General features: G+C 34.4%; 1 protein-coding gene across 1 annotated transcript in view; it reads right to left on the bottom strand.

Moving 5' to 3' along the window:
* Window positions 1-21,623, bottom strand: part of LOC149948556 (tumor necrosis factor receptor superfamily member 16-like) — a 33,724-nt gene extending 12,101 nt beyond the window's left edge. The window contains exons 1-2 of the mRNA XM_090172162.1: window positions 21,307-21,623; window positions 19,391-20,048 (exon numbers count right to left, since the gene is read on the bottom strand). Of these exons, the coding sequence (XP_090028288.1) occupies window positions 19,391-20,048; window positions 21,307-21,366 (718 nt within the window). The 5' untranslated portion in view covers window positions 21,367-21,623. The remainder of the gene's footprint in view (window positions 1-19,390; window positions 20,049-21,306) is intronic.
* Between the last annotated feature and the right edge of the window lie 2,015 nt (window positions 21,624-23,638).

The following is a 23,638-nucleotide window of genomic DNA, read 5'->3' on the forward strand; positions in this document are numbered from 1 at the left end:
TTTCTCGATTAACTAACTAATGATAATATTTTATTTGGTTGGCCGCGCCACGTACGCCAGACTTCAGAAGCTAGATCATACCTTTTTTAGACAGAGGGTTACGAGTGTAAACAAATATAAAACAACGATATTCGATTTCTGATAGAAAATATGTATCAAATTCAAGTAAAAATAAAAGAAACATATTCGGATATGCTCCTGCAATCTTTTTTCGTGAAAAATTAAAATACAATGGTATGACAGTGTACTGAACCTTCTTTTACAATGATTTTATCATAAACAGTGGCGGACTGGGTCTAATATTTTGGGCTGCCAGAAGACAAGGGCCCCAGCTTTAACAACTATCATGTTTGAAGGGCCCACTTCATGAACGGGCCGTGGGGCCCACCTGCTGTACCCATATCGGTGCAACGCTATTTGTAGTTGCAGATTTAGCTAGTTTTCAGTCAAATTCAAAAAAAGTATCGTACATTATCTTACGCGCAAGCTGATTTATCGAATAGTGCGTACTATATACTATATATATTAAAAAGTAGTTAAAAATGCCGACCCCCCCCCCCAGCAAAATTTGATTTTATACGAAAGTCCAATAAGAAACTGCTATTTCGTTACAAGTTGGCTGAAACACGGACGATTTTAAACCGAAAACACGGAACTACGCGAGACAGGAAATCGTCGCCATATAAATTCAAATTTGGTGTAATTCCGGAAATATTCACATGGTATTTATTTTGAATTCTACCATAGATTAAAAATAACTAATAAACACGATTAGATCCCTGACATTTAAAAATTTCGATAAAAAATTCCAGTAGCGCCAAATATCGGGTGAATAAAAGACAGAAGAAAATGTAAAAATCTTAGCGCAAAAAAAGCGCGTTCCGTGTTTTGGAATATTGAAAAAGGACAGGGGGGATCATTATAAGGGGTAAAACCAAAAATTATCTCAAAAACGATTTGCCTAGAAATAATTTAGCCACAGCTCATCCGACAAGAGGGTGCTTTTATTCCCCCCTCCCCCATTCGCCCCCGAGGTATAATTCCAGCCCCCTCCCCGTCTCGCGGACCGAAATTTGTAGGTCTATTCGTTGGCTCGAGTATAGCTCTTCTCATGATATTTTAATAATAGCTTAGTTTGGGGAACACGCATGGCTGGAGAGGCTGGCGGCGGCTCGCCTCTTTGTACTTTTTTCACGCTTCGCTCTCCCCCGAAAATCGTCTTTTTTCCCGGGCCTAACTCGGTCTGGCGTTTTCTAGTCTTTAATTAAACTACTCGCCGGGTGTTTGCGCCATCGCCTCCTCGCGAACTATAAAAATCCCCCGACCGAGGCTTAGCGGACGACGCGCTCGAAGGCGGGAGAGACGGCCGGTTTGCGCGCGCGAAATCGCCCGGTAAGGTACGGACGCGTTCCCTCCCCGTCGCGCATGCGCCGTATTTTCGCGTCCCTCCCCCTCTCGGCCGCCCCGTCTCGCGGGATGTTTCTTTTCTACGTTTTGGAGTATGAATCCGGAGGTTTTGATATAAAGGAATAGGGCTTATAAAGTACAAAACGCGTCGGAGAAAACGGTTTCTGTTGTAGTCGGGGTCTTAGGAAACTGTTCTAGCATGAAGACGAGAGACGGGCTATTCTTCTTCCGAATAGAGCGACCGTTTCTAAAAGGGAAAAAAATACGTTCACCTCCGGGGTGGCTGGAAGGAGAGCTGGCCTGGTCTCCGCGCCCGCGTCGCCGGGGGGAGGTGTCAAAAATGCGCGAAGGGGGTGCTATAAAGGGGCCGTTACCAAATTTATTTTTAAATTACCGTGGTCGCACGTTTCGCGATAGGTGGTCGATTTTCGGTTTCGTCATGAGTCCACCTTTACCTTTTTTTACGCTCTCTTCTTAATTTAAGTTTCGGTATTTTTTGGGATGGTGTACGAGTTAGGATATTTTCTAACTAATAATTTCGAGGGTATTCCATTTGAACCTATTTAAATCTTCCCAGTGAGTTATTATTTGGTATTTTAATGATTCGTGTAGTTTAACTACATAATTACATTGGATGGACTGAGCTATGTGGCTCTATGTAAGCTGAAACGGCAAATTATAGGAGATAAAAATAATATGGAAGATTTAAGCTGTCTTTGGAACAGTTATCCTGGTAGGGGGCTTCTCTCTGGACACCGACGTAATGCGTGTTAGTTGAAGATACCGGATATTCGAAGGGTAGGGCTGCCCCTGGAAATTGACTTCTCCCGCAGGGTTGCCACAGTTGTTTCATAATCAAATTACCTGACTTTTCCAGGTTTTCCCTGACCATCTCCGAAGATTTTCCCTGACTTATTTTGTGCCAAGATTTTGTATTTTTTTTACGAATATTTTAGAAAAAGTTTCCTATTTGCAACCGAAATTAAATTCCCTGACATTTCCCTGATTTTTAGAGTAATTTTTAAAATCCCCTGACTTTTATGCCCACATTCAAATTCCCTGACTTTTATACCCACATTCAAATTCCCTGACTTTTAAACACATATTCAAATTCCCTGACTTTTAAACACATATTCAAATTCCAGGTTTTCCAGGACCGTGGCAAAACTGTCTCGAGTCTCAGGCTACCTCCCTGATCCAAAAAGGAATGCGGTTAAATAGATATTAATTCATTCATTAGGTGGTTTCTTTTCGCTTATTCCGGGATTTCGGAGTTGGGTAAAAAGAGTAACCCTAAGACGTCATTTTAATCCGATTCTGTGGTGGCGAATAGTCGGTCCAGTCGGAGTAAAAACATTTTTCCAAAATGGCTGCTTGTGGCCGTTTTAGCAGATACATTCTGGCTAGCAAACGACAAAATCCGATTTACTCCTTTCCAGAAGGATCAAGCGAATAGTTTGTGGGGCGGAGTATTTATCATCCCCGGAACAGGCGAATTCAACCTTTTCGGGTAAAAAGAGTACACTTTTAGTTCGAGAACAGGCGAAAAGAAACCACCTTCTGTAAACTTCGAGATCCTAAAGGCGTGACATTCAAAAGCTGGGATAGTCGCCAACCTAAGACCCTCCAAATGGATTGACCATTGGGGCAGTGGCGGACTGGTTCTAATATTTTGGGCTGCCAGAAGACAAAGGGCCCCAGCTTTAACAACTTTAACGTTATCATGTTTGAGGGGCCCACTTCATGAACGGTCCGTGGGGCCCACCTGCCATCGGGCAGGTTCACTCTATGGCCAGTCTGCCACTGCATTGGGGTATCACTAACTACTAAATACTTTTCTATTAACGGTTGGAGATTGGAATTTATTTAAAAAAATTTAATTTACGGTACGGGGGTATACAAATCTATTAGTCCATGTCTATTTACGTTTTTTAACTTTTCCAAATTTTTGCTATTTTGTTGAAATCGCTTCTTGAGAGCCTCATTTTACCGTGATTTTAAAGGGATTAACTATATTGGGTTGAGTAAATAAACATTAATTCATTCAGGAAAGCTCATTTAGTGTACCCTTTTTGGTTTGAAGTCACGCAAAAAAGAAAAAAAGGCCTATTTTATACCCGGAACCCAAAGTGTAAAAAGAGCGATAGGGTCTAATTTACTTAATAGTTAATATTTTGGGCGATTTTTGGATTTATCGGAAATGCGGGTGAACTCAAAATATTCCAATTACACGGAATAAATTCCCAAAATATATGTTTAAATAAAATAAAAAAATAAAAAAATTGACCAATTTCAAAATAACGTTTTTGACGTGACAGTACCTTTAAATTGTGAGGTACAGCAGACTTATTTACCCGCTTTTATACCCTAACATGGCGGAGTATTTTCACGTGCAAAATGAATTTTAAGATCCCTCAATTAAAAATTAAAATGTTTTTATCAGCGTCACGAGCTTAAGCTTATAAGTACTTTATAGGCACGCGCGTTTCGCACGTGGACTTCAAATTCCAAAATCTTTATCGACTGCAGCGCGTGCTCTCAATCTTCAATAACTATAGCTAGTGACGTAGAAAAAACATTTACACGTGACCTCCCGTATTTTATAGCAACACAATAGGTGTTTTTTTTCGCTTGTCCGGGGACAAAAAGTGAAAACTTATTACCCTAAGACGTTTTATTCGCCTGTTCTCGGGGTAATATTTACTCTGTCCCGAATTTTGTTCGCTTGTTCCAGGGCTCTAAGGTTACACTTTTTACTCCTCCTCGAAAAGAGGTGTAGAGGGAGTAATCTAGCTTTGTCGTCTGCTTAAATTTTGTTTCACGAAAACATGACGGGCAAGCTTTTTATAAATAACCTTTAACTACTCCCTTCTTACTCCAACTCGTTTTTTTCGTCAAGACAGAATTGAAGTAAAATGACTATGGCTACACTTTTTAACCGAGTTTCTAACCGGCTCAAAAACCCAGAACAGGCGGGGGGAAAACCTCCTAATATAGGTGTTCCTAACTTCCTATAGAGTGTTGTCGTCTGATACGATTTTGAAAACTTGTAACGTCAAAGCTGTAGTGTTAATAGTGGCCGCCATTACAGTTACCGTTTTTTATCAATAGGCAAATTACAATGGTGACGTCGCACGGTTTCAGACGACAACACTCTATAAAATACCGGAGGTCATGTGACAATCTTTTGTCTACGTCACTTAACTCGAAGGTAGAGAACACGCGCTGCAGTCGCGAGACCCGTCGCAATCTGAAACCCGCGTGCGAGTAAAGCACTTAAATAACTTAAAAACATATTTTATATTTGTAATTTTTATTGTTTTATAGAAACAGCCATTAGGCTTTTCGGAAATGTATACATTACTGGATTTTGTTTTCAAAGTAGGCGATTTTCTACTATTAAAGAAACAGCATCTGCTTAACGGACCAAAATCCAGCGGTTCGTGAACTTCACGCGTTTGGCCTCCACGTAAATTGAAAAGGTTAATTCAAACCTCGCTCACGGCACAACCATTTTTATAACAGCAAAAACCATAGCAATAGAAATGAAACTCGAACCACTGCGCTAATCTCAAGGAAAACGGACAAGCTAGAAGGCTGATAAAATTAGCGAATAAGTTGATTAGTCCATTATGAAAAATGGATAATAAAGCTAAACCCTTATTTGAAGAAATTTAAAAACTTACAAATAGCTCGTACCAATAGGTCTTGGAGGGAGTTCGAGCAAACAAAATGACGCGAAACTCGGACCAAATAGTCTTTGTCGATAGCTACGCCGCAAAATTTTCGTTTTGAAAACGAAAACATTTGAGAGAGTTGGCCGTTTTCGGTCTATCAAAATCTGGCAGCCTTGCCTGCCTTCCGGCCTGTATCTCCATACCGAAAATATTTTACTAAACTGGACGGCGGCGTTTTTTACCGTTATTTTGAATTATAGCCAGAATTTCCAAGGGTAGACCGGTTTCGTCCTATTTGGGACTCATCAGTTCTATTACACCGAAAATAGAAACTAAGCCTAAACATTAAAAATTTCAAAACGCGTTGTGTAGCAACGGAAAGCCGAGGGGGAGAGTGGTGGAGAATAGTATATACGAAAAAAAATTAAAACTTTAAATATTTTAAAGAATACTGGCGATTCCATTCTCATGGCAGCCTTCTAACTCGTACATCTCACCACAACCTAATCGCGCTTCTAGTCTCGTTTCTATTTCTATGAAACCCTGAATAATAGCGCGACAAGTGATAAAAACCTTTATAGAGCGCCCCTTACAAAATTCCCCGATAGAAAAACAGCGAAGCTTAGAGGGCATTGTGAACAACGTTAAGATTTCTACGCATTCGTAAATAGGTATATAGCCAGAACTCTACGCAAAAAATGAAGGGGGGTTTACATTTTCGCGTCGACTGAAGAAACGCGAAGAAGCGGGTTCTGTTGGCGGCGTGTCCAACCTCTCGGCACTTGACTCGTCCTAATAACAGCTTTGGACCGCGCAACATGGCTTAGTCTCGCTTGGAACGGCGGCGGAATCTGCCGTAGCCAACACGTTTTCGAGACGCGTAAAAAAAATAATTCAAACTTTTTCGTTCCTTTTTATTATTACCTCCCTTCCAACTCCGGTATATTTTTTTATTTCGAGTTTTTCCCCGGAGCCAGGCGGAGCGAATGGCGAAAGTTGGCTGCGGAGAGCGCAGGATTTTGGCGCGGCATCTCTCTCGTGAACCCTAATTTCAGCACAACAAATTGAAAATTACGTTCCGGAAATCGGGCGTCTGTCGTGAGAAAAAGCCGCCGCCGTGCAAAATCCGATTAAATGAAATGAAAAACGTCTAGCATGTCGATAAAATGTATATACGGACGCTGTTGTATTTCTACGGGCATGTGCCTTTTATAATTACCCGTAAAGAAATATATTTATTATCTATTGGTCGCGCGGGTTTTTCGTCTTGAGAACAAAAAATATATAAAAAAAATTAAATATTTTTGCCCTTTTTTTATAAAAAGGCTAAGAGATTGTGGTTTAATTTAGATTTAGTTAATTTGAAGTTGGTTTTTGTGGAAATTTAATTTCTTACTATTTACAATGATTATTATATATTTCTTACTATAAAAATAAGATTATTATTCTTACTATAAAAATAAGATTATTATTCTTACTATAAAAATAAGATTATTATTCTTACTATAAAAATAAGATTATTATTCTTACTATAAAAATAAGATTATTATTCTTACTATAAAAATAAGATTATTATTCTTACTATAAAAATAAGATTATTATTCTTACTATAAAAATAAGATTATTATTCTTACTATAAAAATAAGATTATTATTCTTACTATAAAAATAAGATTATTATTCTTACTATAAAAATAAGATTATTATTCTTACTATAAAAATAAGATTATTATTCTTACTATAAAAATAAGATTATTATTCTTACTATAAAAATAAGATTATTCTTACTATAAAAATAAGATTATTATTCTTACTATAAAAATAAGATTATTATTCTTACTATAAAAATAAGATTATTATTCTTACTATAAAAATAAGATTATTATCATAAGAATAAGATTATTATTCTTACTATAAAATAAGATTATTCGAATAAGATTATTATTCTTACTATAAAAATAAGATTATTATTCGAATAAGATTATTATTCTTACTATAAAAATAAGATTATTATTCTTACTATAAAAATAAGATTATTATTCTTACTATAAAAATAAGATTATTCTTACTATAAAAATAAGATTATTATTCTTACTATAAAAATAAGATTATTATTTTTACTATAAAAATAAGATTATTATTCTTACTATAAAAATAAGATTATTATTCTTACTATAAAAATAAGATTATTATTCTTACTATAAAAATAAGATTATTATTCTTACTATAAAAATAAGATTATTATTCTTACTATAAAAATAAGATTATTATTCTTACTATAAAAATAAGATTATTATCATAAGAATAAGATTATTATTCTTACTATAAAATAAGATTATTCGAATAAGATTATTATTCTTACTATAAAAATAAGATTATTATTCTTACTATAAAAATAAGATTATTTTTCTTACTATAAAAATAAGATTATTATTCTTACTATAAAAATAAGATTATTATCATAAGAATAAGATTATTATTCTTACTATAAAATAAGATTATTCGAATAAGATTATTATTCTTACTATAAAAATAAGATTATTATTCGAATAAGATTATTATTCTTACTATAAAAATAAGATTATTATTCGAATAAGATTATTATTCTTACTATAAAAATAAGATTATTATTCTTACTATAAAAATAAGATTATTATTCTTACTATAAAAATAAGATTATTATTCTTACTATAAAAATAAGATTATTATTCTTACTATAAAAATAAGATTATTATTCTTACTATAAAAATAAGATTATTATCATAAGAATAAGATTATTATTCTTACTATAAAATAAGATTATTCGAATAAGATTATTATTCTTACTATAAAAATAAGATTATTATTCGAATAAGATTATTATTCTTACTATAAAAATAAGATTATTATTCTTACTATAAAAATAAGATTATTATTCTTACTATAAAAATAAGATTATTATTCTTACTATAAAAATAAGATTATTATTCTTACTATAAAAATAAGATTATTATTCTTACTATAAAAATAAGATTATTATTCTTACTATAAAAATAAGATTATTATTCTTACTATAAAAATAAGATTATTATTCTTACTATAAAAATAAGATTATTATTCTTACTATAAAAATAAGATTATTATTCTTACTATAAAAATAAGATTATTATTCTTACTATAAAAATAAGATTATTATTCTTACTATAAAAATAAGATTATTATTCTTACTATAAAAATAAGATTATTATTCTTACTATAAAAATAAGATTATTATTCTTACTATAAAAATAAGATTATTATTCTTACTATAAAAATAAGATTATTATTCTTACTATAAAATAAGATTATTATTCTTACTATAAAAATAAGATTATTATTCTTACTATAAAAATAAGATTATTATTCTTACTATAAAAATAAGATTATTATTCTTACTATAAAAATAAGATTATTATTCTTACTATAAAAATAAGATTATTATTCTTACTATAAAAATAAGATTATTATTCTTACTATAAAAATAAGATTATTATTCTTACTATAAAAATAAGATTATTATTCTTACTATAAAAATAAGATTATTATTCTTACTATAAAAATAAGATTATTATTCTTACTATAAAAATAAGATTATTATTCTTACTATAAAAATAAGATTATTATTCTTACTATAAAAATAAGATTATTATTCTTACTATAAAAATAAGATTATTATCATAAGAATAAGATTATTATCATAAGAATAAGATTATTATCATAAGAATAAGATTATTATCATAAGAATAAGATTATTATCATAAGAATAAGATTATTATCATAAGAATAAGATTATTATTATAAGAATAAGATTATTATTATAAGAATAAGATTATTATTATAAGAATAAGATTATTATAATAAGAATAAGATTATTATTATAAGAATAAGATTATTAAGAATAAAATTATTTTTGCACTTTCTCAAAAACGTTAAAGGTTCGTGGTTTAATTTAGATTTAGTAAATGTGAAGTTTGTTTTATTTTTCTTCTTCTATTTACACTGATTAAAGGAATAAAGTATGTTTTGCACGTTTTTAAATAGGCTAAGAGTTTGTGGTTTAATGTAGATTGAATAAATTTGAAGTTGGTTTTAGGGGAAATTTAATTTCTTACTATTTGCACGGAAATTTATCAAGAGCAAATCCCCCCCCCCCCCTGCCTAATTTATAAGTTAGCGTTGTTTTATGAATATTCCGTTCTTTATGACCTCCAAAATGTCACGTGGGGTTTGCTTTGAGACAGCGATATTTTTAAGGAGTGCAAGCAATGACAAACGATCATGTTGAAAAAATGGGTAGGCGACGGGAAAGTGTTATCGCTCATGTCATTTTCATTTTTTAAACTTTTATTTTTCAATTTGTGGAACCGTAAGTATATAATACGTATTTCGGAAGATAAGTAACCATATTGGCCATAAAATGGAACAAATACCTTCGCCGGGTTAGAAATGTATTAATGTATTATTCCAGCTACAATGAAGAGATATGTTTCATGTAAACAATGTTTTCCCGAAGAAATGGCGTCGACGGAAGATTGAATCTACCAATTGGGAGTAACAGGGCCCCCACTCAAATCTTCAATTTCTTTATAGGAAAAACAGGATTATATTTCTAAAAAGATTGGACTTTATAGGACACGTTTTTCAAAATTATAGGATTTTATAGGACTATATCGACGGGGAAATAACTCGCTGAAAATGTGTACACCAGATTACACATTTCAAGAGTTTACTTAAAAAATTACAGAATACGTATTTCGAGTAATCCAAATAATGTTATTAGAGATTATTATGATATTACTGATATTACGCGACATTACTAGAGATTACGTTTGATTCATTATGATTACTGGATATTACTGATATTACAAGAGATTCATTAAGATTACTAGAGATTACTTATTACGGATATTACCTGAGATTATTTTGGCATTACGGATATTACTCGAGATTATTATGGCATTACGGATATTACTCGAGATTATTATGGCATTACGGATATTACTCGAGATTATTATGGCATTACGGATATTACTCGAGATTATTATGGGATTACGGATATTACTCGAGATTATTATGGCATTACGGATATTACTCGAGATTATTGTGGAATTACGGATATTACTCGAGATTATTGTGGAATTACGGATATTACTCGAGATTATTTTGGCATTACGGATATTACTCGAGATTATTTTGGCATTACGGATATTACTCGAGATTATTGTGGAATTACGGATATTACTCGAGATTATTGTGGAATTACGGATATTACTCGAGATTATTGTGGAATTACGGATATTACTCGAGATTATTGTGGAATTACGGATATTACTCGAGATTATTGTGGAATTACGGATATTACTCGAGATTATTTTGGCATTACGGATATTACTCGAGATTATTATGGAATTACGGATATTACTCGAGATTATTATGGAATTACGGATATTACTCGAGATTATTTTGGCATTACGGATATTACTCGAGATTATTATGGAATTACGGATATTACTTGAGAACACTATTTTATCCTGGGATTACCTAACGAGTGTACACCAGATTATTCAAGTAATTTCCCCCTCGGACTTTATACGCTATTTAATTTACTAACTTTATACATTTAAAAATGAAATATGTATTTAGTGAAATAAATCTTTGATTTTCACTTAAAAAAATAGAAACTATTTACCCATTTTATCACAAAAATATACTAGTAGCTAACCATGTTAACAATAACAAATGTATAGACTAAAATGACTTTGTATAGGAATTTATCCTATAGCTAAATCTAGCAATTAAACTGAGTGGTGGTATTTGAAATGGGCAAAATATCAAAATTATACAACGTTTTGGGGATTTGGCTAAAAATATAGGATGTTATAGGACATTTTTGAAAATATAGGATTTTATAGGAATTATAAAGATCGTCTCAACATTCTCCCCGAGTACAAATAAACACATTATCGACTAAATCTTCGAATATTAAAAATTCTTAGGAATTATGTAATTGCAATTTAAATTTCTTTGAACTGTAAGAAAAGGAAAAAAATGTTGACTAGCCAAAAAGTATTCGCCCGGAGAGCGAATGTGCGAAATTTGGAAAAACCTTTGAGCTACGTAATAAGAAATAAAAATTGAAAAGAAATTAGAATTGAAACTGGAAATATAGTTGATTTTTAAAACATACGAACACACACACGTATTTTACAACACTCGGCAAATGTATAATCAATCTTAAGAAAGATGTCGAACGAGAAGAAAGGCGGAGGGAACCTCGCTTCGGAAAACGTGATACTGAATTTAGTTACGCGTAAAAACTTAATATAATTTTGATTAAAGCGTATATTTGCCTTTGAACGTTCCGACCTCCAGGCTCCGGGGGGGTTTCTTTGTTACCGAGTTTGGTAAAAGTTGAGTAATATATTTCTTTTAGCATTGCTAACAAAAGATATTTAGTCTAGAATGCTTCTGAGAAGAAGAAAAAAGTTCTTTTAGCGTCGTAGGATGCGCTCGGTCATTCTAGGTTTCTCGAGTCCTATTCACACGGGATCACATTTTGCCAAACCTCATTTGGCCAACCGAATTGCTCCGTGTGAATAGAGGTTATATATTACATATATTCATATTTTTTTATATTTTAAGAATTCTTATATAAAGTAATTTTTATAAGACTTATTATATTTTTAATATTTTAAGATTTCTTATAATTTTAATAGTTAAAGATTTCTTATAATTTTAATAGTTAAAGATTTCTTATAATTTTAATAGTTAAAGATTTCTTATAATTTTAATAGTTAAAGATTTCTTATAATTTTAATAGTTAAAGATTTCTTATAATTTTAATAGTTAAAGATTTCTTATATTTTTAATATTTTAAGATTTCTTGTATATTATAATATTTTCATCTTTTGAATATAGCCTATTTTCATATTTTTATCTTTTTAATATTTTTCATATTTTAATATTTCTTATATTCTTAATATTATAATATTTTTAATATTTTAATATTTCTTATATTTTTAATATTATAATATTTTTTATATTTTGAATATTTTAATATTTCTTATCTTTTTAATATTTTTCATATTTTAATATTTCTTAACTTTATAATATTTTTCATTTATTTTAATATTTCTTATCTTTATAATATTTTTCATATATTTTAATATTTCTTATATTTTAATATTTCTTATCACTTTAATATTTTAATATTTCTTATCTCTTTAATATTTTAATATTTCTTATCACTTTAATATTTTAATATTTCTTATCTCTTTAATACTTTAATATTTCTTATCTTTTAAATATTTTAATATTTATTATATTTTTAATGTTTTAATACTTATTATATTTTTATTGTTTTATTATTTATTATATTTGTAATATTTTAATATTTATTATATTTTTAACATTTTAATATTCATTATATTTTTAACATTTTAATATTCATTATATTTTTAACATTTCAATATTCATTATATTTTTAACATTTTAATATGTATTATATTTTTATCATATTTACGTATATTTAGTAATATTAGAGGTATTTTTGTAAGAATTTGGAGCAAATATGAGCGGGAAACTAGCCGTGGTAGCCAGCCAACTGGGCCGCCCGTGTGAATAGGACTTGAAAAGATGCATCTCTTTATTCTTGCATAATGATGTTTTTTCTCCTCGAAGGGACCACCTCGGTTGCGTGGCGTGTAGCGGCGGGGGAACTAATTATAGCCGCCTACAGCTTCTCGCGGGCTGATTTCCCCGCGTTCGGCGCGCGCTGTGACGTGCAAACGCGAAAGGCTAAAAAGTGGCTTGGTTCAAACGCGCCGGGAGAACTCCGAGAAATAATTATCAATTTTAATTTTGAAAGGAGTCGGTTGGGGGCGCTCCTCGTCAAAGGAGCCAGGTGCCGACGGAAAAAACAAGTTCAACAAACCCTTTAAACATACCCTTCGTATTTCCGCTACCCCATTACACACCCCTCATTTGACTATAACCAAATTTTCGGTGACTTAATTTTGATGTTGTCTCACCGCGTTTATGTTATTCTCTCTCTCTCTCTCAGTTGGAAAATTAATTAATTAATGGCGATTTTTGTGCTAATAATTTTATACGATCGAACACTATTTGTAAAAGTATCAAATTGATTACGAATACGTGTTAAATATTAAGCTCAAATTATCTATTTGGATACGTGTTATTTGGTTTAAAATTTAATTTGTCAGAGATTTTCAGATTCAAATTTCCTATTGTTAGAGACTTTCCTTAACCGGTTTAAGAGCAAAATTAAAGTATTTTTATCTTTATATTTTAACGTAACTCTGCTATTCTGTAAAAATTAAAATGCCAAAAAAATGATCCGTCCAAATATCGAATTATCAAATTCAAAATCGTGGCGGTCTGTAAAGACTGTAAGGCCGACGTAAGTGATCGGTCGATGGTGCCGATTTAAGTCTTGGGAATCAAAATTAACAGGTATTTGTCGTTCGCTTAAGCATTTAGTTTATGATTTGACTAAAGTACCGGATATAACGTAACATACTGCCACTACTTAAAAAAATAGTACCTTCATAAAATGTTCAATATAAAGTTAAATTGCCTGGCTTTTTACAAAAAAAATTACCTGATTTCCCTGATTTGTGGCAACCCTGTTGTTTATTTTGTATTTTAAGTAGTTCAGTTTTTTGCAATTTTTCAAATTTCAAAATTATATTAATTGAAACTTCGTGTAATTAGTTGAAATATATAAAAACGAAAACCTCCAAATTATAATTGTATATGAGTAGTCTTAATTGTACACGATTCAAATTACAAATAATTAAAAACCCCTTTCCTCTACTTTGTCACGGCCGTGGGTTTTTTCTCGTACATAAGTGGATTTTAATTATTTGTAATTGTAACAGAAACTAAACAGTATTAACAGGGTTGCCTCTTTTTGTAATAAAAATCAAATCAATATATATTTCCCAGTGTAATTGAAGGATACTTTGCTTCTTTCATTTATATAATCTAACGATAAATTAAATCTCAATTAAATTTAATTATCATTTAATTTAGAAGCTTGCTCAAATTGATTTCGAACCAATTTTGGCGTTATTCATTCCTCCATTGAAATACATTGTTAAATTTCAAGAATGATTTTTTAAATAATTTGATATATAACTTAAAATCTTGATTAAAATTATGATGTAAATCCTGATTTAAATTATGACGTAAATTTAGAATTAAATTATGATGAAAATTTAGATTTACATTATGATGTTAATTTAGATTTAAATTATGATGTTAATTTAGATTTAAATTATGATGTTAATTTAGATTTAAATTATGATGTTAATTTAGTGTTAAATTATGTAAATTTAGATTTAATTATGAAATAAATCTGGATTTAATTAAGAATATAAATCGAATTAATTTAGATTATGGACATAAATCGAATTAATTTAGATTATGGACACCGAATTAATTTAGATTATGGACACCGAATTAATTTAGATTATGGACATAAATCGAATTAATTTAGATTATGGACATAAATCGAATTAATTTAGATTATGGACACATCGAATTAATTTAGATTATGGACACATCGAATTAATTTAAATTATGGACATAAATCGAATTAATTTAGATTTATGGACACATCGAATTAATTTAGATTATGGACATAAATCGAATTAATTAAAATTATGGATATTAAATCGAATTAATTAAAATTATGGATATTAAATCGAATTAATTTAAATTATGGATATAAGTCGAATTAATTTAAATTATGGATATAAGTCGAATTAATTTAAATTATGGATATAAGTCGAATTAATTTAAATCAATCATCATTGCATCGTAACACAGAATTAATTCAAATATTCCCATTGGTCAAAAAGAAAAAAAAAGAAATTTAATGGGCGGTTCCAATATTTCGGATTCCCCCATAAAAAGTGGCTGGAAAGTATGTAAAACTTCCTAATCGAAATGCAGTCTCCGCGTAAATGGCGTAATTTTATTAGCCGGCTCATTCCGAAGTCCTCTCTCTCTCTGCAAGTTCTTCTTAAATGATAGCTTGAATAGAAGCCGGTTCCCGCATCTCTCACCTCGCCGGAGAATATCATTAGAATCAGGAGCAACTTTTTCTCCTCAACCGCGAATCAATTTCGAAGGGAAGCGGAGAAGGCTCTTGGAGGGGGTTTAAATCCACGAACTGACCTCCGAAAGGTGTCAAAGCGGCGCGTTTAATCACAATTACGACCAATCGCGCCATTACGTGTCCATTGGCGCCGACCAACGGAGAATACTCTGGAAATCTCGATGTCACGAAATTAGCGCTGGCACGGAGAGGTTAAGGCCGCGCTAAGGAACGCGTAAGGAGTTACGCGTGCGAGGCCAGATCGTACGCGGTTGATATCGAGGACTCCCCCTTTCCCAGGCGTTTCCGAGCGACGGCTCAACCTGTCTAATTGAAGTGGCGCTTCGTGACGAACCCGCGCGTGCATTTCATCGAATTGATTATTTAAGTATATAGTTAGAAGATTAATCATAATAGTTTTTTTGGTTAATGGTGATTACGTTATTCTATTGTCGATTGCAACTTCGGGGCGGCGGTCAGGGACACGCACTGGCACGGATTGGACAAAGAACCAATATCATACGGTATGTTTTGGTCCTTACCAAATGAAAGTCCACCGTTCCAAGCAGGGGTGACCAAACGACCGATATAGCGCTGATACTCACGAGGAGAGTACCCGAGGTGTTTTTTCCCGATTTGGTTCAAAGTCGGCCGTAATGTAGACCTATATGAGATATGAAATTTCCCAAAAAGAGACGTTGCACTACCCATTCGATTTGTCATGGCAACCGAACATGTTTTTGACCACTTAAAAAAAAATCTCTATTTAAAAAAGCATGGGATTTTCTCGGTTTCACAGGGTACTTCCTATGAATTTTTTATTTTTATTTGAAAATCACGAAATGGGTAATTTGAACCACATTTATAGGTAGGGCTCGGCGTTGGGATAAGAAATTTTCCGTTCATTTCTTTTATATCCATATCCGAAAATTATACGAATAAAAACTCATTTGTTGCGTATTAAATCGTATAATAGTCGTGAATAATATTCATAAATACAGTTAATTGAATTTATTTTAAATATTTTTGTAGAGAAAACCTATCAAATTGAAAAAAGTGACTTTTAGTGAACAAATTTGAAAAAAAAAGTGACTTTAAGTGACCAAATTTGAAAAAAAAAGTGACTTTTAGTGAACAAATTTGAAAAAAGTGACAAAGTATCAACCCTGCCGATATTTTGTAAATGACAATCATGACCTTTAAAGCCATGCTCATGACATTCAAAATATTTATCTCGAAAATTTACTTAAATCTTATAATTAAAAAAACCTGCTTTATATAAAATCTTTTAAATTAGAAATTTGGCCACCTTCGTTGGTTTAACGTATGGGTAGAGATTTTATTGTTTATAGCAGACGACTACAATTGAAAATTCGCGGGATGACGTCTTACGATTTTTACCGCGGATGACCAAAGCTGTCTAGGGACTCGCGCATTACAAAGAGAAAAGCACGCATTTATTGGAGCAAAGCGAAGATCGAGACGGGTAAAATGTTAGCCAGGTGTCCCTCTAAAGATTTATTTATCCACGATTGAAATTTTTTTAGCCTAAATTTTGGTATTTGAATATTCAAATTGAGTGTGTTATCGCAATATGTCACAACTGAATGGCTTTTAAGTTTTAACAAATTCAGATTTAAAATCCGTTTTATTCCGGTAGCCCCTGGAAGTGGGCCGAATCGAGCGGAGAGGATGTAACCTGGACCAAAGTGGCTCGCCTAAGTTACTTTGAATTCTTTCTCGATGATAATCTACGCGGTTACGGAGAACTGAAGCGATTCAATTACGAATCCGTCGAGTAATTATAGTTTGATAGAAGATATAATGACTATATTAGGTCGTCTTTTGTATAAGCCGCTCCCTTTGAAGGTGCCGCTTTTAACGATTGTTGTCCACCGCCTTCAGCCAACTCGAGTCACGCTCGATTATCGAGATAATTATTTCCCATAAAGCGCCGATTACTTAATTAGCAGGATGCGCACCAAACACGAGTAAGCAAAAGATATATTTCAAATCTAGATTATTTTTTAAATTGTTTTCTATTTATTTATTTATCATCGGAAATATTTTGATACGGTGACCCCTACGCTAGAAAGTTATGAAAATAAATTAAATTTCTTCTTAGCTAACTTTTAATTTAATGATGTACTATTAATTGGTGGTATTTTGTTAATTAATATCAAACCTTTCATTGGGAATAATGTAACAAATCCAAATCTTAAGGGATATTTTATAATTAAGTTTTTAACAAAACCTTTTCTGAGCTAAAATTTTGATCCAAAGTTATTTTCACCCCATTCTCAAAAATATTTAGTTGAAAATAAATATTCCAAAATGAGAACCGAATATGGACCAATTGAAAGAAGTTTGATCATTATTTGATTCAAAGTATCCCGAACATCGACTTATTTTTAAATAATCGACGCGGCTGGTTGACCATTTCTTTAAATGATTTTAAAGCTAAGCGGAAAAATTTCTAATTTATAATATTTTTTTTATTGAAAATAGAGTACTTTTTGGGATCAAACCTTGAAGTAAAATAGGAACTTTTAGGTATTTTAGTAACCCAGTGAGAGCCCAGAATGTATTTATTTACAGTTAAGGAGAATAACTTTGTCATGGTCTCAGTTTCTCCTTGCACGAAAGGGGGGAGGAAAAACGTCACCGGAGTGCGCATCAGTCCCAACGGAAAACATCCATTTATGAAACAGGGTTCGTACAAAATTTCCGGAATTAAATTCCCTGACATTTCCAGGTTTTCCCTGACTAAATTGCCAAATTTCCCTGACCATTTTTGTAGAATAAATGTTTTGAGGTAAAATCTTGAAAAATATTGATTATATATTTTTAATATATTGATTATATATTTTTAATTTTTAATATATTGATTATATATTTTTAATTTTTAATATATTGATTATATATTTTTAATTTTTAATATATTGATTATATATTTTTAATTTTTAATATATTGATTATATATTTTTAATTTTTAATATATTGATTATATATTTTTAATTTTTAATATATTGATTATATATTTTTAATACATCTTTCAAAAATTTATTTGCCGGGTTTTTTGGGGTCATTTTAAAATTCCCTGACTTTTCCCTGACCTTTTGGAAACATTTTCAAATTCCCTGACTTTTCCAGGTATTCCAGGTCGCGTACGAACCCTGTGAAACCAATGAGATACCGGATCGATTTGATTTTGTTTAGGGGGGAGGAGCTTCTTTTAGAGCGTGAGGTCTTGGAGCAACAAACACAGCACCCCACACAAGGAGAACGCTACCCGTCCAAAGTCGTGCATTTTCTTGTGTACAGTTTTCATTGGTTAGATTCTTTAGCACCTTCTGCCGTCGGAAGGAGAAAATTCGGAAATTGACTTCCTCCCGCCGGGAGTGGCGTAGTGAGGTTATTTGGCGCCAAACTCCTAAATTTGCGCCCCCCCCCCCCCCACACCTATGCCGGCCCCAATTTCCGCCATAAAATTCCTTGTTTTTAAACGAAACCTACTCATTATCAATAACAAAATTAATATTAATCTATTACAATTTAAATGATATATTAAAAAAATTTCAAGTTTCGAATATCCGCTTTAATACTTTAGGCCCCTGACCGTCGGCGCCCGGGGCATATGCCCCCCCCCCTGCCCCCCTCACTACGCCTCTGCCCCGCCCGTAAAACGTTCAGCGTAAAAGCTCCGCTCGTCAGGAATCCATCTCTCTACTTGGAATGCTTATCCTGGCGTATCGCGTATGGTAAGATCACTCTGACGGCTTTGGCCCCGCCTACGAGAGAAAAAAACCCCTCTGCGCGCGCTCCCCTCTTACGTTGTTGTTTGTTACGTTTACATAGTGACGTCAAAAAAACCGTCAGCCAAATCGAGACGAAAATCTGCCGCGATAAGCATTCCAAATAGAGGTATGGATTTGGATTCCTGAGCTCGTTCAATGAAAGTTGTACGCAACACTGTGTTAGCGAGTTTAAAAGCTAGCTGCGTTCTCCTTGTGTGGGGCTGTTGCGTTTGTTGCTCCTAGGTGAGGTGGACTGCGGGTCTCAACATTAATAAATACATTTTGGTGCGTTGTTTTCGTGTCAAAAATGGTTGAAGTTTCTGATTTTTCGAGCTGGTGAACCAAGTTAGACAATGACAATAGGCTTACCGATGCAGATGGTGTCCTGAATGCGGTTGCACTCCTGAAGCATGAGTTGGTCGTCGCGGCACACGGTGCACAGGGCGCAGTCGCGGGTGCCACTCAGCACCCCCGAGTAGGTTCCCGAGGGGCACTTACGGCACGAGGTGTTCTGATTGTCGGTGCACTGCCTGGAGACGCCCCAGCCGTGCGGACAGACGTCGCACCTGCGGCAGCGGACGGCCAAGTTGAAGTCGGTGGACTCGTTGCTGGCGTACGTCTCGTAGTACATGCCCTTGGGGCAGCGGCACTCGGCGTCGCGCGTCCCGTTGCACCGGGACACTTCGATGGCGTCTTCCCCGCACTTGGTGCACAGTTGGCAGTGGCCCGCGCCCTGTCCCTTCCTGAAGGACACTCCGGCTTGGCACAGCACGCAGACCGTGCTTCCGTTGGGACGGTTGCTGTTGTTGGTGGCGTTGAAATGGTCGTTGTTGCGGTTGCTATTGGCTCCTTCGCTGGAGTTGGGGATGTCCCTGCAGCCGCCGATGGCGTTGCCCAGCCCGTATCCGGAGGGGCACAGAAGCAGCGAGGCGTTGCCGCCGTTCTTCTCGGACGAAGACACGATCGGGTAACGACACGAGGCACTCTCGTTCGTGCTGATGTTATTGTCCATCTGGCCAAAGCAGACCTGCGAAAACGGAATCAAAGAAAGATTGTTTCACTCGATACAATATTCGGCGCGGAATGAGGTTGTAACAAATATCTGCAATGGGGGCTGAACTTCGTTTCTGCTCAAGAATTTCGCGGGTAATTGCCTGAAATGTTTCACAATTCTACGCTGTAGCGAGGGGTAAGACACTCTGCGAACTCGGTGTACACTGCCGTACCTTTGACAGTGCTAAATGGAACTCGCGAACTCTGGACATTATTTACCTTTAACAGTGCTAAATGCACGAACTCGGTGCACAGATTATCTGAGACTGTCTTACCCCTCGCGCTGTAGTCGATTTCTTTAAGTTATCTACTATGGGGTAACTATGCGGAATAAAGTATCGAATATCCTGGGTATTCGACACTGTTTTGTACATATCTCGCTCTAGGCTTTTCCATCTGTGATTTTTGACTCTATTTATAGAGTAACGCCACTGTGACGTCACCCGGTACTTTCTCCTAAAGATTATGCCCAAAATGGCGACAATGTCCAAAGCTACGCAAATAGATTAAAAGTCGCTCGATGACTTCGGCCTAAGGTGGTGCCTTGGGTATTAGCCTAGCTGATTATTATTAATTGGTATTTTAAATTTAATTGCATTCTAACTTCCAATCAGGACTACCTGGTTTTTATGACATATCAAAGAATCTAAAAGTGACATATCCTCACTTCTTAAAATATACTCTACAGATTGCTGTATCAAAAAATTCAATTTTAATTATTTTATTAATATTATTATAAACCGTTTATATTAATAGCCAGTATTTTGGTTGAAAGTTATATTTTGCTGAATTGATAACAACGATCGTAAATTAAAAGATACGTGACTGTGATCTCGGGCAACTTGGAGCCACTTTGGTAAAATTGGTATTTTTATTGACAAAAATAAAAACATCGAAAACGTTTTACGTAACTTCGAAAACAAAATATCCTTAAAGTCCGGTCGGGCTGATCATCGCGCCAACAGAGTGAAATTAGCCCGAGATCGCAACCAGCTACAATAATGAAACAAGAGGCCCTTTGAACCCGAGAACGATGGAATAAACAAAAACGTCATCTTAATAACTCTACGATAGTTTCGAAAACCAACTTCGTATGATCCTCGAGTGACTTATTGCGGAAAAGCGGCGTTTGAGAGAAAAGGAATGAGATCAGTGACAGGGTGCCGTCAAAGAAGCTTATCAACGAGCGATAGCTTATAAAAACAAAAGAGAGAATATCAAGAGAGACTTACCGAGATCATTCCAAGCTGGAAGATCAGCCGCGCCACGAATCCTCGATAGCTTCGAATCATATTGTCCCGCTCGTAACAACAACAACAACACACGCGCACGACGCGGCGCGAGATGGACTTTGACGGCGCGAATCTCGAGTCGAATTAACCAACTAATAACGCGTCTTTCGCTCGTAATCGAGACAAGGCCTAGCGCGCATCCGGTAGACCCGGTTCGTTCCTCTCTCTCCGCTTTGGCGCTTGGTGCTTCGTTGTCGTGGTGTAGCTGGAATGGCGAGTGGAGGCGCGCACATACGTCGGATCGAAGTACTCGCCAAAGAATGAACCCCGCTGTGTGCTATCTCCCTTCTCTCTCTGCCCTGCCGACGCGAATTCTCGTCCCTCCCTCCGACAATACCCCCCCCCCCTCACTCGCTCTCTTCAAACAAGATCGCCAAGTTAATAATCTTACTTCTCAGAGTATCTCCATCGAGGGGTCGGACATTCACCAAAGATTTCTTGTTAGATCTCGGATTTCTTAACTTTTTGTCCCGGGTTTCACGATTTCTCATCGGATTACGGGATTTATCGATTACTCGATTTCTCATCGGATTACGGGATTTATCGATTACTCGATTTCTTGTTAGATTTCGGGATTTATCGATTACTCAATTTCTTGTTGGATTTCGGGATTTATCGATTTCTTGTTGGATATCGGGATTTATCGATTACTCGATTTCTTGTTGGATTTCGGGATTTCTTGCCGGATTATTTCGAATCTATAGGGTACCAGCTCTATATTGTCTTTGCTTTTACCAATATTTTTCTAACACAGTCAACTCGCTTTTCTCTAAGTTTTAAAATTTCAGACGCGCTTACTTTTTCGGATAATAACAATAATCAGCTGGGCACCACCTATGGTCTAAGTCATCAAGCGACTTCTAAAGCCATTAATTCAGGTGGCCGGGCTACAATGCGTAGGAGGGTGGGGGCAAGCCCTTCGTGTCACGCGAGCCAACAGCTCCCTACCCTAACTAATATCGTTAACCTCAACAAGAAGAGCTCGGGAGAAAACCCCTTACACTCAACGCAACGTTTTCACATAGTGCCACAAGGATCGAACCCGGCTCCTCTTGCTGTGAGGCGCCAGTGCTAACCACTCCGCCACCCCAATGCTACGTCATTCTACACAGCAATCAGTATTTATTCCGACTAATTGACACACTTAAGCATCATAATTTTAGACTTATGGTAGGTCTATGGAGAAATCGTTATAGTCGAAAGTATATATAATATAACTTTGCGAGATAACTTGGAATATGACTATAACCAGGAATCCATAACGCTACTTGGAATGATTATCTCCCCATATCCCTGTGGTATTTTGTGGCGGAACATTGTGGGAGGGGCTAGAACGCTTATACCGCCTTAAATGACGTCAAATTCAGTGACAAACAAAGGCTTATAAGCTCCGCCTACTACGTTCCGCCACAACGGCGGGGAATCGAAGCCGTTATTCATTCCAAGTAGCGTTATGGATTCCTGCTATAACTTGAAGTAAAGTCGCTTATCGTTAATGTGGATCATTATCTGCCGATTGTAGGTCCCATTTTCATTTTAAATGAATTGAATGAGATCGAATATTAAAACAAATTAGGTCTATATTTGTATAATAAGCTTGAAAATTGTAAAACATTTTTATTAGTAGCTTATTAATTTCGATATTCATAAGTTAAAAATTAACTTATTTAAATCCCAGTTCAAAGTATATTTAATAATATATAGTTAAACTAAAGTAATTAATTTAGATGTATTCGCAAAAGCCCATCCGCGCACGAGCTTCCACTGCTTATGTGGCAATGTGATTGATGTAAAGCTGAAATACAAAGATCCCCAATAAACTAATATTTATAATTAGAAGCTTGAAATTTCGCGGGAAAATATCGGTGGCGAAAAGCGGAATTCCTCAACCGTATTTTACAGGGGAAATGACTAAAATGGGGTTTTATCGAGGGGTACAAATCCCGTACACTTTAGAGAATAATGATTTTAGAAATCTTGAAATCCACTTGAAAATCCAGAAATCTCGAAATCCGCAGCCCTAAAAAAACACGAAAATTGTCCTCTGAAATCTCAAAATCAGTTTCAGATTTTGGGAATCATTTGGAAATACAATATCCCGTACGCAAAATTATAAAATATCGTTTACGGATACTAAAACGTGGTTTTATAAACGCGATACAGCAACGTCCACGCGTCTGAACTTAACCAACTTCCCCCAGCCCGAGCGTGTTTACGGAGAGGGTGAAAATCTCCGGGAGAGGGCCTAGGGCTTCGACGATTGGCTGGTATT

This window comes from Leiobunum rupestre, chromosome 4, assembly GCF_980474605.1.
Source record: "Leiobunum rupestre chromosome 4, qqLeiRupe1.1.hap1, whole genome shotgun sequence".
Taxonomy (NCBI): Eukaryota; Metazoa; Arthropoda; class Arachnida; order Opiliones; family Sclerosomatidae; genus Leiobunum; species Leiobunum rupestre.